A 16,457-nucleotide genomic window follows, 5' to 3' on the forward strand; every position below is an offset into this window, starting at 1 on the left:
CTAATGTATGGCAATAATTCAGCCTTTGCTGCCTTTTATTCTTTAATAAATAAGGGCTTAGTGCAGCATGGAGTTATAAGTAATGCTCACATTATACCAGAAAGGACAAATTCAAAGAGAATTAGAGGGAGAGGTGAGGCACACGGAGAGATTTGTACTTCAATATCCCCACCTATTGGTGCCAGAGATGAAGGCACTGCAAAATATTTCTTCATACATGCACTTCGGGGATCACATTTTCAAAGAATAAAAAGTCAAAAAGAATAATTAATAAACATTTTGCAATCTGAGCAATTTTAACAAATCCCAAAGTGCTCAAGAGAGTTATGTGCAATGTGCAGAAAGAAATTCTTTTCAGAGGGAGCCATATTTTAGCCAGAATAATATTCACAGTTTGGCCTCTTATTTTATATCTTATCTCATGAAACAGAATACGTTGCAAAACCAACCGCACTCAAATCTCTGAGTTTTAAACCACTTGGCAATTTCACTTTGTTTCAGTTTTGTCTTTGTGGCCTCGTCCACCACACAAGTCAAATCACAGCGAAACAGAATTTAAAGACAATTAAGACTTGTGTTATCGACCACTTTTTTTTAAGTAATAACTGAATTGTTGTGTCCATCCATTTTGAGTCACTTATCGTAGGCAGTGTTGTGAGCGCAGAAGACCCAGGGAGATTCCTAATTAGCATCACCCTCCAGGATGTTGTGGCTCTGCCTCGCAATCTCCTGTCGTTCAGTGGCACCTGGAGCACCTCAGAAAGCCATGGGGCTTTCTTACTAGTTGGCAAAATTCCTCCAGCTCATCTGGCTCTTTTATAAAAAAGCTTCATGATCAATACCAAAGTCCTCTATCACTTGAAGCAAGGCCCCCACACTCACCCTGTTTTCTTGATAATTATAGAGGAGTCGATTCAACTCTGTTTATTTTTTTAGAAATAGTTTTAACGTTGTACTGGATGCATTTTGTTTTTCATTTAATTAGGATTGCATAGTATTAGTAGCACCTCTCAATATACTGCCAAACAACACCATTACTGACTGCAGCCTTCAAAGTTACTCGGGCACTTCTCTGGCACCATGAACCAAAACTAATCAGTTTAAGCTCCACAAGTTGAGTTGATTGCCAGGATTTTGCTCTCTGATTGCTTTGAGTGCGCAGATGTACCTAATAAATAAAAAAAAAGGTCATGTCACCATGCTTGCGGTCCAGGAAATAAAACTGAAAAATGTTCTCTCGAAATACTTCATGATTCCAACTCTCAGGTAGACAAACTATAATGGAAATGTGACATCACAATTTGAAATAGGCTCTAAGCCCATGAGAGTGCAAGAATGAAATATGCATTCAGCAACCACAGCCGGCTCATCTTTTGATAAAGAGATGCTATTGAGAGACAAAGTCCCCTGCAGCAGCCATCTTTGTCCATTTTCTGGTCTGACTGGTCACCGCTGATGGTGCCTCATAAAGGAATCCAATAATCACATGCAGAGGCCTTCAGGGAAGGAACAACCGTAGCTATAAGGGACCACATGTGTGTATGTGTGTGTTTATGTGTGTGACCTCCAGTGGCAGCGATAACCTCTGATTTATGGAGAGTGTGACCATCGAGGACAATGAAGTTCACAATGCGATTCACCACACCCTCTCAGCTCAAATACTCAATGTGGTCTCAGCCATAATGCTATTTCCATAGACACCCATGTCAGGGTCACAAACCTCTTATTGCTTTGTTTTGTTGTGCCTGTCCTCTATTTTCTCTACTGCTAAATTTGTCTTTCACCCACTCACTTATCTTCTGCTTCTCTTTTTTGCCCCAACTCCCTCCGTCACTCTCATAGTCAATGTGTATGGATTACAATGGGACTCTTAGCAGCCTCTGACCTACCCGTGACCCATGGCTCCATTGGCAGGTTTCACAATAAAGGTCTTCTGCTTGCGTTTCCTGCGTAGCTCTTTGACGTAGTTCTGGAACTGAGTGTACTCAGCAGGGAAGATCCAGGTTTTGGGGATGAAGCTGTACTCTATAGGCTGGGACTTGATCATTCTGGACAGACAAAGAAAGGGGATGTATGGAAGTAAGGTCACTGTGCTTTCTTCTCCAAGAAAACATTTTCTTGTGGTTTTTTTTCATAATTAAATTTTGCCTTTTTTTTTTTTTTTTTTTTTTATAACAGTAAAGATGAATGTTGTGCTTTTACATCACTGTCTGTTTGTTAGGCTTGTAATTGTGTAGTGCTACAAGTGCCAAGTTTTTACTTCTTGGAGTAATGGCTGGCTTTGAAATGCTTGTGTTTTTGTGCATCTGCAGCTGAACCAGAGTTTTTTCATGTATGTGGTGGGAGAGACAAAAAACTTACTTGGACATGTTTCTTGCTAGGCAGTCTTTCCTGCAGATTTCGCCCATACCAGGGAAATGGTTAATTCTCTGCAGAGGGACAGGCAGACATAATAATGTTGTTAGGGCCATTACGCCACTCAATTCCACCCCCACCCCTTCATAAAAATGAGCACATTAAAGGCAGCAACCTGAAGTGAGCTTACAATGTTCTGACATTTATGCCCAATTACGGACTCAAAACAAAAAGGTGACGCTGAGACCTTTCTCAACCCTTATTTAGTTTACCGTGTTTTTTTTATACACTTTAAAGGTTGGGGAGGGAAGAGGCCAGAAAAAAAAAACGATCAATCTCAACTCAGAGGGGCCAAGGTAATTGGTTCTGCATCGCAAGCTCCTGCAGTGACAGTTGAATGAATTGCTTTGAATGTGCCGAAAGAGGGGTGGGGGTGAAGGAAAAACTCTGGGTTTTCTGTATTCTTTGACCAAATGAGCCTGAACAGGGGCGTTAATTAGGCTCGTATGAACTGAAACTTGACAGCAAACTCTCACAGTACATCAGTAAAAGGAAAAAAGGAAAAAATACGAAGAGAGAGAGAGAGAGAGAGAGAGAGAGAGAGAGAGAGGAGAGGAGAGGGGAGGAGAGGGGAGGGGAGGGGAGGGGAGGGGAGGGGAGGGGAGAAAAACAAGAATGCAGAGGGTAAAAGGAATGCGTGATTATTATCCAAACGAGACAGACGTAATTAGGGATTCAGAAGAGATTGCACAATTATGCCAATGCCGCAAGACGACATGGCTTGTGAGGGGAAATCAAAACCAATTGTTGAGGGACTGCTACTTTTCTTCTGAGAAATTATCTCATGAAACACCACAGCAGCATGAGGGAGCAAGTTAAAAAAAAATAAAAAAAATAACAGCAAAAAAACGGTTCTATGTGAAACATTAGCCACATTACTACATGTTAAGCTGTTAGAGTATTTGTAATATTCAATCTACTTAGCTGAACTCTTGCTGCCCCTATCGTAACAAGCCATACTCTTACTGACTGGCCTGTGATTTAATCGATCATTAGTGCCCAGTCTAATCAAATAAGCACTCCGGAAGATGGATAGCGAACGCTCAGAGCTTAGGGGGAGCAGCCAAGTTCACTAAGCAGGACGGGGGGGGGGTCAAACAGAGGTAAGATCACTCTCAGGCCAGTACAAAGAACTCAGAGCAACCCTTGTTGTTTAGGCCCGTCTTATCAACATCACCCATGACATCTGAAACCTGCCCCACCACCCCCTGCTGCTCACAACTTGTCAGTCTACCTGTCAGTCTTCCCATCTCTGTGTAGACTCTGTTGTTCCCTCTCACTGTGTCCACCCTTCTTTCCTATATTTTATCTCTTTCTTACCTCCCGGGGTCTGAAGAAAAGCTGATTGGCAGATTCAGAGTCTTCTGCCCTGCTTCACTTTTTTCCTTTACTTCTATAACATCTCTTTAATTCTTCTTTCCTACTTACTATTTCAACTGAATCTTCACTTTCAGTTGCTTTCCCCAGGTACATCTGTACCAAATTTCTTGATATACCCCATTTTCCTCTATATCCTCCTTTACCTATTCTGTCATTACTTTATTGTTCTCTATTTGGGGCAGGCAGAAAAACATATTGTAAGGCAGGATGGTGTGCAGAGACCCTCGATGGGATGGTGGAGTTAGAGATACCACATTGTACAGGAACTGATCAGGCTCATCAGGTAATTCCGTCCACTCTTTTCATTTATTCTCACAAAGGCTGAATGTGAGTAAAGATTATACCAATTACAATCGCAAGTCTTCATCTGAACATCTCACTTCTGAATACTTCATCTCACTAAACAGAACTTCCAACATGACATTCTAACCAAAGTCTGACAAAAGTAGAATTTGAAGGAATTGTTTTGGTTTTCTTTGTCGTAAAATAATTTGTATAAAATGCTTAGCGCACAGCAGAGTTAAAGTAGCTGTTTCAATTCAAAGACATCTCTTTTACCTTTTCTTTTAGGAAACCCCCTGTGAAAATCTGACCTCACCTTCCCTACTAATGATACAGAGCCAAATTGTATTATTTGTGATGTAAAAAGTCAGATAAACACACATCAGCTCTTTCAGAAGTGTTCATCAAAACTTAAAATTCCCAAAGTTACATTTATCTACTGGGAGCTGATCACATCCACAGTCTTTGGCTGTCAGCCACTAAATTGCTTTACTGGAGAACACTGCAAAGGTTAAGGTCCATTTGTTCCTGGTCAGTGCAGCGACTGGACGTGACACCTTTATTCAGAGCAAATAAGCTCTCTTCTTTAATCTCAAAGCTATTGTATCCCCAACCAAGGTGTGCTTGACTTGACATAGTAGCCATGCAGTGTACCTGATAATTCCTGAGCTCAGCAATTTTCTCATGCTGCACGGCTGAGTCATTCCAGATGAGGTTGGCAGTCTCATCATCGTCCCGGGTCTTGATGAAGGCCATCTCGTTGATGACTATACGGACTGAGAGAAAAAAAATTCACATTAGATTGTATTCCAATAATAGTGAGCTATGCAGTCACTTGAATAAACATTACACACTGATTTTAAGAAAATATCCCCAGAGGAGGGACTAGCTATATTTAAAAGGGCAAAGCAACTTAATGTTGTAGATGTAAAATAAGAACAAGATATACGACTTAAACCCACAAATCAAATATTTCTGCTTTACACGTCAATATTTCACTCGAACTTTTTGCAAAGATTAAATTTTGTTTCCGCGCACATTAAGAGAAAAATTAGTCTGGGAGATTATACATCAAAAAAGCTCACAGCAATATTTACCACTCATGGAATGGTTGCAGAGCAGCCAATCGTAATGCCTCTCTTCAACAAGATAAATTAATTGTCTGTAATGCATTCAAATCCCACTGGAAACCCCCATAGTATGAGAGATAGGTGGCAAGCCCATTTGGACATTAATCCAACAACTATTCATTATTCAGGGGGTAATGAAAAATTCATATGCCCTAACGAAACAAGGTATTAATTAATTTCTTGAAAGCCTTCACAAACCTTGAGAAGGCCTGCCTAATGTTGTGTGGTGGCACTTGAATGGGAAAAAGATGTTTCCGATGTGACTTCATCCATCTGTTAACGTTGGCAGAGGCTAACAGTGTTTTGCTAACGGGAGCAGGGAGGGTTTGCATCACAGCGGGTTTCGTGCTCACAGTTACCAGTAGAGTCTTTGAGTAGCTTTAATCAATCCTTTCTTACACATCTCACTAAACAGACATCCCTAGTAACAGAGTTTACATTCCCTTCTCAGTGGGTGGAAAGCAGATTTCCAACACCGTGCTCCCTGACCTTTAACCTTTACCTGTAATACAATCAATTCTGAAACCAAAAAAAAGAAAGACAGGTGCACAAAGGGTAACAGCAGAAATGAGCCATCCATCTGGCCTTTAGTGTGAGTTTTCTCTCAGAACAGCCCTGCAGTAGTCTCAGAAGGGCCACTGTGGGTCTCGTCACAGCTAGCCGACCGACTCACAGCTGGACTTCCATCTACCTACAGGATCCCGGCTGTCTCCACCTTCTACTTGCTGCTGCTGACTCTATAGTTTCATAGGTTGTAGTTCACCCCTGAGAGCTCTGCTGCCACACATTATATTGACCCTGTGAGGAGTGCTTACAACGCTCTTTTAGACCATCTCAAAAAAACTCGCTGCCAAGTTAAAGTACCTCAACAAAGATTTATGTATTTATATAAGGCCGCGCTGTCTCTGCGAGAACTGTTCCACTGGACTGCAACCCTTTTGGGTTCAATTTGAGACATTAAATAACAACGACCACCTTCAAACAATCCACCGCAGCAAATTAGATTTTATTGTTGAGACAACATTGTGATTGGATTTGTGGTGTTTTGAGGGAATGACTAAGCCAGACTGAGAGCTGTTTCTAAAATTAATTTACAATTCACTGTGTCACAGTACATTAATCCTTACCTGCAGGACCACCCAAAATGGTGGTCTTGCTTACTCATGAAATTTTCATGAGGAAAATCAAAATATAAATTCAAAAGCTTGATACTCTGAGGCTTTGGATTAAACACAATAAAGCTGAATATAAATCTGAAACCGTATTCATTAGTGACATGTTAACAGTGATTCTCACCTGTCTATGTAAGGAGTATCCAGAAAGAAAAAAACAACTAATATTATACTAAAACTACAACTGAAATTACAACCTCTTACAACACTGCTAAGACAATTCAGGCTACTCTCTTTTCAATGAAAAGATTTCATCACCCGTGAAAAGAGAAAGCCTCAGTTCGTGCTACACTACCTTCTCAGTCAAGACAACCTGTGATCAAAAGATATTTCATCTTCGAAGACAGATTCAAGTACTGCATACGCCTGTTTTAGCTCCCATTCAAAATATTTGTTATTCTAACATCTTTATTGTATGTGTTTATATATCGTTGCTGTTACTGTATTTTCAAGGGCTTTTTAATAATATTGAAAGTAAGTTACAATACCAATTTCATATTTGGTGCCAGCGTCGTTGGCACTGATAGTGCCTTTCTTCTTTTTGGTGCGCACCTTCCTCTTCCCTCTGCTCTGGTAGGAGCCCACAGATGGCCCGTTGACGGGGGACGCTCCTTGATTCTCTGGAGGAGGAGACAAGCATACAACAAGGCTAGATACAGTCACAGCTTGTGCTCCAGGCTGGGAGGGGAGCAGGAGTCTTCTAATATATTTTCCTCATTTCTTCAGGGGATTCAGTGGGGTTTGTTTATGGGGCTAGAATGTAAATGGATAACGCATCTTGTTTGGTGTAGCTCCATTCATCATGATCCTTTAATTATGACATGTGAGTGTGTGTGTGCGTGCGTGCGTGCGTGCGTGTGTTTATATGAGCCGCAGTGTATGTACAGACTAACCAACTAACAGAATAACCCTGTCGGTCCTGAGAGAGATGAACCTCTCTTACTTACCTCCATCATTGGGAGGGGATGGCATCTCAGGGGCTGGAGGAGTGAAGGGGAAAGCAAAGCCTTCTGCCAGGCTTGGCGAGCGGGCCTCACAGGGTGCTCGCAGAACCCTCCAAGGTCTCTCTCGCACTCGCACTAGTTACTCTTCCCTGTCGAGGGCTGTGTATGGACGATGTGGTTCAGAATGGCCCAATGGATCATCTGAGCATCTCCCTGGCACGTTTCAGCGGCATAAACAGCAGCATAGGAGCCTGAGTGAGTGGGCAGGGAAGTCAGAAGGGGTGGCAGCGGTGGGGGAAGAGTGGGAGGGGGAGGACTTCTCAAGGGTCTTCACAGCCCCAGCTTATTTACAGCCCCAAGAGGAGAAAGGGGGGGAGGGGGTGGACAAAGGGGGGAGGGGGGGGGGTAAGGAAAAGCCTGTGGAGGAGAAGAAAAAACATATTTTACAGCTGTAGAACAGTAGTACTAGACTGTAGACCACTCAAACAGTGACTGCAGTGCACTGAGTGGATCAATGTGTATTTTCTCGCTGGACTAGAGTGCATTCGACATGCTTTTTGATTTAAAGCAGCAGCAACAGCAGCACACAGACCTATCACATACTACATCAGTCAGTCTACCACTGGCCGTAGCAGCTCTGACACTACGATACTGCTAATAACATAATCTAAAGGTGTTTGATGTCCGCTGGCTGGAATAATTGGTATTCCATGGAATCATGGTGAAATATTAATGTGGTTGTCAAGTAAAGAGTTTTAAGTATCTCCCTGTGTCTTGTACCAGCTGGGTTTAATTGTATGTCTGGGAGGTCACTTAATTCAAACAGATGGCATATTTACAGTGGTTTGTTAAAAAGATGCCCCAGGCTATGAACAGTGTGGGAAATTAAAACCAGTCACCAGCCAAATTCTGTTATTATTAGGCAGTGAGTGTGTCCTCAAACCCCGTTTGGAGGTAATCAACCATTGAGGGGAAGTCTTGTCAACATTGAAACTATTGCTGGCTTGGGCAGCATTGTGACTCAGGGATGAAGGAGAAGGGTTTGACGCTGTTTGATTTCCGGATCCATGTGCTCAAAATTCTGGCAGTTTTTTTTTTTTTTTTTTAAATAGCAAACATTAAAGTGGACTGAAGACCCATAATGCACATACGTGTTTGTCCAGTGATATCTCACAAGACATAAATTGAGCGTGTTTACACACATACTCAGATTTATGTGTTGCACATGTAAACATCTTATTCTGGTTTCAGATATGCTGGATATGCTTCGAGGAGTATTCCGGTAAAAAAAAAAAATGGGATACTGTGACATGTGAACACCTTATTCCGGTTTCTGAACATTTTCTGCTGGAAAAGAACAAAGTGGTTGAAATAGTGTGAAATTAGACACAACTGCACACAGATGATCAGAAATCTGGATACAGTAATAACCATGTATACACGGATATGAATATCTAGTTTTCTCATGTCTCACGTAAACACTGTATCTTGAATATAATCAAAACCAGGATAAGACTCAAAACTGGGTACTTATACTCATGTAATCACAATCATGGTTTCTTTACAGAATGCTTGAAGCTCATGATTCTCACAAGTCAGAGTATACAGCTGCCAAAATTGAGTCAACAGTGGTCAATAATAATGGATTCATGGTTCAAAATCTTTCCGAGAGGTTGCATGTTAAATCTGCATATTTAAGCAATGGCAAATGGTCACAAGAAAGCATTTTTCTCCGGGAGTAACAAGCCAAAAGCGTTGAAAAAAATATTTTTTAAGACATACTCATTTTTTTTTCTAGCATTTTCCGTATTATGGCAAGTGCTAAGTGTAGCGTGTTTAAAACTCCGAGAATTTCCATATTATATTGCAGGCATTCCAAATAAGATGTAATGAAAAAATAATTTTAAAAAAAATGTAGAATTAAAAAGATACAGAACCGTGGTCTGTGAAATATAGAAATATACACTATATACAGACCACATAAATAATTAAATCATAGGTAACATAAACCAGTGAGACTACACCTACAGTAAACCCTTGAATTTCATAGAGAGATCAACAGTAGCCTCTAGTGGTGAGAGTATATTGTGACGCCTATTTCTTTTCTAACAGTGTTTACTGTCTACACACACACTTCCCTGTTGGACCAGTCATGTTGGACCATGTTCACTAAAGAAGGCGCGCACACACACACACACACACACACACACACACACACACACAGAGACTCTCTTACAATTGCTGCTGCCTTCAACTGAACCAGACTCAAGGATGTTGATCAATTTCCTGCATTTCTGCATTTTATTACTGTATTTTATTTCTTAAACTGCACTGCAACTTTTATTCTATTTTTAGCTTGTTTAACGTTTTAATGACTGTTTTTAATGTTTCGATCAATGTTCTTAATTGTTTTTAAATTTGCTTTTCCTTTACCTGATGTTTTGATGCTTTTAATGGTTTTATGTGAAGCACTTTGAATTGCCTTGTTGTTGAAATGTGCTATACAAATAAACTTGCCTAGCCTTGCCTTGCCTTACAAAGCAACCAAATCGATTCTATCAGTAGCCTCTGAACAAATGAGAATGTGGAAACAATCTGATCGCATTGCTTGATCACTCAGCGGTCTTTACTGGCAGCCTCTCGGTCTGCCTGTGGTGAGCACAGGACATTGATCCTGGGGAGGACAGAGACTCGTTCAGTAGAGCAGGGGGGAGAGCAACAACAAAGAGTCAGAGTGATAAAGTGAGGCAAGCTGTGCTGTTGACAATCTGCCCCCACCTCCCAGTGGTGTACTGGCTCTCTGTACACGAGGCAGCGAACACTATCTCTATAGGAGCACCGGACCTTGGTGTCATGTAAACCCTTAGGAACAGGGCCAGACCTGACAGGCACATATGATGCAACAAAACACCTACGAACACACACATAAGATGAGAGCGCGCACACACTCTCTAATGCGAGTCATTTGAAATGAAAATTACACACACTCCTCAGACCAGAGCTGAGAAGTTAATCCTAATTATTCTGTGCAATATTGCAGGGTTATTTAATCATAATTTAAAAAAAAAAAAAAAAAAAAAAAAAAAAAAAAAAAAAAAACTATTATTTTAGTGCTCTTTTTGTGTTTTATCAACATTACATACTGGCATCTTCATTTTTTTCAGCCACGGGAGATATTGTAAATTAAACATAATGTTATATTATTGCTATTTTGTTAAATTTCCACAATGATGAACTGATGGTGTGTTCAAATTTCTCCCCTTGAGGCAACCCAATAGCTGAGTGGTTAGGACGCATACCGCATGGATATTAATTCTATGAACACAAAGTCCCTGTTTCAAATAATGACCAGGTGGACCATTGACTGCATGTTATTCCCCTGCTCTCTTCCCTCATTTCCTGTCTCTCTCACTGCCTTTATTGGATAAAGACCATTTATAATCTAAAGAAAAATTCTGTGCTGACTTTATAGAATAAAATGTTAAAATAAGATGCCTGGACACCACATAAGGTCACAGTTAAGACACTTTTGTTGCACATTGATGGATGACCCAGCAAAAAGAGGCCTTCTCGTGTTTTGCCCATTTGTCTCAGTGGAGGTGGTTATAGACCACAAGGCGGCTGGGTTTTACTTGCACTCACTTTCAGTGTAATTTGACACCAGATTAGAGTCTCTTTTGTAATGTCACAACTTTTAAGTAAACTCAGTCATGTCACACTTGTCCTTTTCTTTCAATCATGACAATAATAATCATTGAGGCTTTAAACTTAGACAGTACGGTTATACTCTAGATTACTAATCCATATTATACTACACTTTGCTCAGCATCTTTAAACTGCTTTCAATGTTTATTTTTTTCTCCTTGCAGTTACTATTAGTCTGCCTACTCAACTCGAGGATTTCTCATGAGAACAACAACAAGACGGGGTTTAGAGTTTGTAATCACTACTTGCCATTATATCTAACTGATGGCATTAGAAAGCATCATCACTTTTACTCCCTCGGTGCAATATTAACCACAGAATCTCAACTAAATCCCCTCTACTAAGTGGAGTATCTATCGTTAATCCGCTGTTGCAACACCACTTTTTTCCCCCCAACAGAGGGAGCCAAAGAGCCATCACAGCAGAGCAGAGTGTGCAAAGCTCCTGTGAATGCAGAGCCCCAATGAATGCTTAGCTCATGCACTTCCCCCCTGCCATACAACACAGAAAGGCTTCATTGTAGAGAGTCAGCTCTTCATGCTGCATCTGCATCACTCTGTTTCTGTTTCACTCGGCTTAAATGCGTAACAAATGCACGTCTGTCTTTCAGGGCATTGTTATGCAGAGTTTTCCCCTAACTATTTGCTCTGAAGCAGGTGCAAAAGTACATATTTTAACTGCAGCCTTTAGACTACATCACAAATATTTACCAAAACAATACAAGTTGTTTTAGCTCGACCAAAAACTTTATTTTCACACAGATATTATCCCACTGTTGTAAGACAACGGCCAGTGGCACTTCAAGAGAACCCCCTTTTACATCAAAAGCAATCACACAAAGACAGCACAATAGCTTTGCAAAAAGTGTGTCAACGGAAAGCTGAGCCTAAGCAGCAGACGCTTTTATGACAAGCTGTGTCACACCTATTACACGAGTCCCTTCAACATCCAACGGTACCACCCTCAGGGGTTTGTTTTATGTTCTCGCTGCCTTACATGAAACTACATCTTGAAAGCAGTCGTCAAATACAGAATCGACAGAGAAGCTCAGGGAAACACCACTTAGCCTTGTGTTGTGCTGAGAGAGCAGGATTTGCAGACGCAGGTTCTTTTCTGTACGTACAGTATTCCCCAGTCTTGCCGTTACAGCAGTACTAGGACCTCAGGGCTTGTATAAGCATTCAAACAGAGGAATGGACACATGCTGTACTATTACAACATGTCTCCATCACTGAAAAGCACAAAAGATTTGTAATGAGAAAAAAATTGTCACGCAAACAGTGAATATATCTTTCAAAGTCTAAAACATACAGTATATGCTAAGAATGTTTCCGTTAAAAAATATTTCTTCTCTTGTCATGATTTGCTTGACCACTGCCACCACATTGTCCCCGCAGGAAAAAATGAGAGCTGAGCTTGTGGACTACTCTCACAGGAGAGTACTGGGTTTAGAATTGCCAGTGGGTCTAAAATTAGCTCGAACAAGTGACCCAATCTGGCTTCGTGCCTTCTTCCAGATATGAGGAGGAACAAGTGTGGGAGCTGTCAGCCCACAAGGTACTGAAATACACCAACAAACAGCTGAATGTAAAGCTTAACTTTATTTGAGAAACTTTACACGGATTTCAGCAAAACAGTCAAATGTAAAATTCAGTCACTCCTTCAGAAATGAGAAGAACCCTTTATATTAACTACAATCGTGTTTTGCATTAAGTGGGAAGGGGATACAAGGTAACATCAAAGAGTTTTGATATCGATCAGTCCACAAATGATCAACGATGAAGATGTTTTACAGCTGAAGGCTGAACAGAAACATTGAAGCTGGTTAACATCTCCATACGTGTTGACGTTGTTGCAAGGTGCCACTGCACTACAAAATCAAAACCTTTCCCTTTTCGCCTGAAGTTTAAAAAGCAAACCACTCCACAATGCACAATCAGTGGACTGATGAAAGTAAGGTTGCGTCGTTCAGAAAGAACATGCAGCGCTGTGAATGGCAGTTTCAGGGGCTCTACACAACATGAAAACAACATCTCAAAGGTGAAGCACGGTGGAGGGAGCAAAGGGATCTGGGGACACTTTGCAGGATAATGTCAGGGTGGCTGCGGTCTGCTACTAAACTACTGCAGACGACTTCAGGTATAGAAAATTCACCTTTTGGAAGAGACCAGCCGCAGCCCAGACCCAAATGAAATATGACCTCAAGCAAGACATTCACGTCAGACACCCTATGCTCTGAAGCAGTTCTGCAATTCAAAAACGTGTGATGAAAATGAAAGATTAAGCATATCACATCCGTCTTAAGAGCCTTATCTCCCGGGATATGGCCAGATTGCCATCCAAAACGCACACGTTAAGCTGTTATTAGTATGTAATCCATATATGCTCTGTACAGATTGGTCATCTCCAGGGTGCTGCTCTATTAGCATGTGTTCAGTAAGTGGCACAACCGGACTACAAAACAGATCAGCGTCAAATCAAATCTTCAAACAAAACACGTCTCCCCTGTAACTAACCGGGCTGGGAGCACTGGTGAAAGCACCGGTTTTGAATGTCAAGCACACGTTTATCACGTGTGCTTGCAAAGCTAAGCTAAGACGCTGTGCTACAAAGAGCTGCGGGATGGAGGGGAGGGGTGGAGGGAGGTGGAGGGACCCTCTGCCTGTCACAGTAGTCAATATGGTCTCTCCCGTATCACTGGAAGGCCATCCATCCACCTTTTAGATATCTTTGTGTTTATTTCGGGATCAGCGCAAAGTGGCTTCCTTAAATCCCGCGCGTATTAAGATCGGATGCGGGGCTTTCTCAAGGACGTTTGGTGGTTGCCTCCTCGTGAGACGTCACGGAGCCCCGAGCAGGTGGACCATCGCTGTGAATGAGTGGCTAAGCAAGCACCTGCTAACGTTTAGGTCGCCTGCTAGCCACTTGCACAGACGGGTCGGTCCAAGGTGTGAAGACTCAAAACGTGGACACGAGCTGGCAAAAAAATGTGGCCGTCCCGTCCCGTCCCGTTGTCGTCCGGCGTGAACGTTACTGCCCCCTCCTCCACCACCACCACCAAACGAGGGCGTCTTCATTTAATGCCGCTTTACATATTACCACCAATTAGACACCGTATAATAATTCAAAGGAAACCTAATGGACCCCACCACCACCACCACCACCCCTCCTCCCCCCCCCCCCCCGTGCTGCTCTACGGTTAGCTTAGCCACACTACCTAGCAACGAAGCAGCCCCCCCCCCCCTTTAAACTGTTAACGGTTACCGTCTTGATCCCGAGCCGTGGCGGTGCGGCTCTCCCGCTGGTCTCCCCCCGGACACGGCGCAGCTACTCGAGACGCTGAGGTCCCTTTTGGAGAAACACCGTCCAGTCCCCCCCGAGTTGCGTACGCTCGTCAAGGCCACAACGACGCTGTTTATAGTGTGTAACGGCGTTACTACTGAAAACTGACGTTTTGCCGACGGACAACAACAACAACAAATAAATCAGTGTGTTGTGTTCCTCTCGTGAGCGCTGCTGGAGCGAGTCCGTGGGCGGAACCATTCGGGCTGTGAGAGGAGGGGGGGACCCGAGGGGGGGGGACCCGGTGGGGGGGCGGGGGGGGGGGGGGTTGGACCTGAATGAAGTGCTGAAGTTTGCACTCGCAAACTGACGTGTAAAAATGCACTGCGGGGCTCACATGTGTAGTCAGCACATATTAAATGAACCCACTGACTTGTGATTAAAAACAAAAGTCTTACCGCAGGTGCGAGGTTTTTTTTTGTTTGTTTGTTTGTTTGTTTGTTTTTTTCTTTCCGTGCAGCGTAAGGTCATTTATTTAACGGAGGTTTCGGTGCAGCTCTTCCGCCCCCAGCTCGCTGATACAAACACAGGGCAGCTACAGAGCGACTGTGTCGCTGACCGTGGTGCTAAAAACATCCCCGCCGTTAATGGGCGCGTCCCGCTCGGAGGTCGTGAACGTGCCACCCAGTCTTTCCAAATGTGTTGAACACTACTGCTTTCTTTCTCATATCTTTGGGTGAAGTACATGGAGTTTATGAACACTTGTTTATTTAAAAATGAAAGTGATGTACTAAGTTTTCTGACAGGTTTTTAATCTACTTAAATTAAAGCTTTAAAATAGCTCCAAGCTTTGGTTTAGTTTGTATATTTTCTTGTTTGGTTGGTTTAATTATTGAGTTTCTTTAACTATCTTCAATTAAATGCAAGACGAAATACTTATAAATAGATTATACACATTATTATTACTCTTACTGATGTGATTTTACTGATGTATATTTTTTTGTATATTTATTTAAAAATTAAAGTGATGTACTAAGTTTTCTGACAGGTTTTTAAATCTACTTAAATTAAAGCTTTAAAATAGTTCAAAGCTTTGGTTGAGTTTGTATATTTTCTTGTTTGGTTGGTTTAATTATTGAGTTTCTTTAACTATCTTCAATTAAATGCAAGACGAAATACTTATAAATAGATTATACACAGTATTATTACTCTTACTGATGTGATTTTACCAGGATACTATCCCTATTACTAACTTTTGTATTACATTTTTTTTTGACAATATCTGCGTTTTGCAATTAAATGCAGTTTTTGTGAGGTTATTTTAGATTACTGTGGTTGCACTTGTTTAATTGTTTGTATGGGTGTTTTTTTTTTGTTTTTTTTTTATTTTTACACGAATTATCAGTAATTTATTTATGCACTGATTTGTTTTAAAATCTTAAAGAAAAGTTGGAAGTTCTGCAGTATCACTTGGGTGACAAACACTTCTGGGTTTCTGTCTTTGTTACAATGTTGTATTGTAGTAACACACCCTGCAGGGTAAGTGTGGGGTCCTGTGGTCCCTCTGAGGTCAAAGGTCACGGTCACCAACAAACAGCACCCCTGGAACAGGCAATTGTGTTTGCCCACATTAAACTGACTGTAGGCTGCAAACACTTAATACAAAGATACCCGGTGTTTCACGTGAACGCAAACGGTACACTAAATGACAATGTGGGCTACCACGTGTTGGAAAATTGACTTTTTTTTTTTTTTTGAGCAAAAGAAATTAAAAGGAAGAAGTGGTACAGAAAGGCTACAAATCAATAATTAAGAGTCACACACCCCAACACACTGAAGTTGTGGTTTACAAGTTAAATAACATTCAAAGAGTAAGATTAAGCATTAAATAATTTGTTTTTCATAATGTTTTATAGTATAATGATGATGATGATCATTATTATGATTATTATGGTGTTTTTTTTATATGTTTTGTAACGTTTTAGACATTTTCACTGTCGTTATTACAAGTAGCCTATTAGTTATTAATTTTTCTACTGCTTTTATTTCTGTTTTTTTTTTTTTTTTACTGTTTTAAACAAAGTTATTTGGGTAAAACACGCCGTGAACAAGTCATTGGTCAAAGTGATAGAGCCTTATTAAGTAGA

General features: G+C 41.3%; 1 protein-coding gene across 2 annotated transcripts in view; it reads right to left on the reverse strand.

Annotated features, from left to right (window-relative positions):
- The window catches only part of ttll7 (tubulin tyrosine ligase-like family, member 7), a 64,103-nt gene extending 49,570 nt beyond the window's left edge, over window positions 1-14,533 (reverse strand). For both annotated transcript variants that reach the window (XM_069149982.1, XM_069149983.1), the window contains exons 1-6: window positions 14,293-14,533; window positions 7,327-7,740; window positions 6,868-6,999; window positions 4,732-4,853; window positions 2,362-2,429; window positions 1,890-2,048 (exon numbers count right to left, since the gene is read on the reverse strand). In XM_069149982.1, coding sequence (XP_069006083.1) covers window positions 1,890-2,048; window positions 2,362-2,429; window positions 4,732-4,853; window positions 6,868-6,999; window positions 7,327-7,351 — 506 coding nt within the window. In that variant the 5' untranslated portion in view covers window positions 7,352-7,740; window positions 14,293-14,533. The remainder of the gene's footprint in view (window positions 1-1,889; window positions 2,049-2,361; window positions 2,430-4,731; window positions 4,854-6,867; window positions 7,000-7,326; window positions 7,741-14,292) is intronic.
- Between the last annotated feature and the right edge of the window lie 1,924 nt (window positions 14,534-16,457).

This window comes from Embiotoca jacksoni, unplaced genomic scaffold (genome assembly GCF_022577435.1).
Source record: "Embiotoca jacksoni isolate LCO1_2020_lvr unplaced genomic scaffold, fEmbJac1.0.p SCAF_16, whole genome shotgun sequence".
NCBI classification, from domain to species: Eukaryota; Metazoa; Chordata; class Actinopteri; family Embiotocidae; genus Embiotoca; species Embiotoca jacksoni.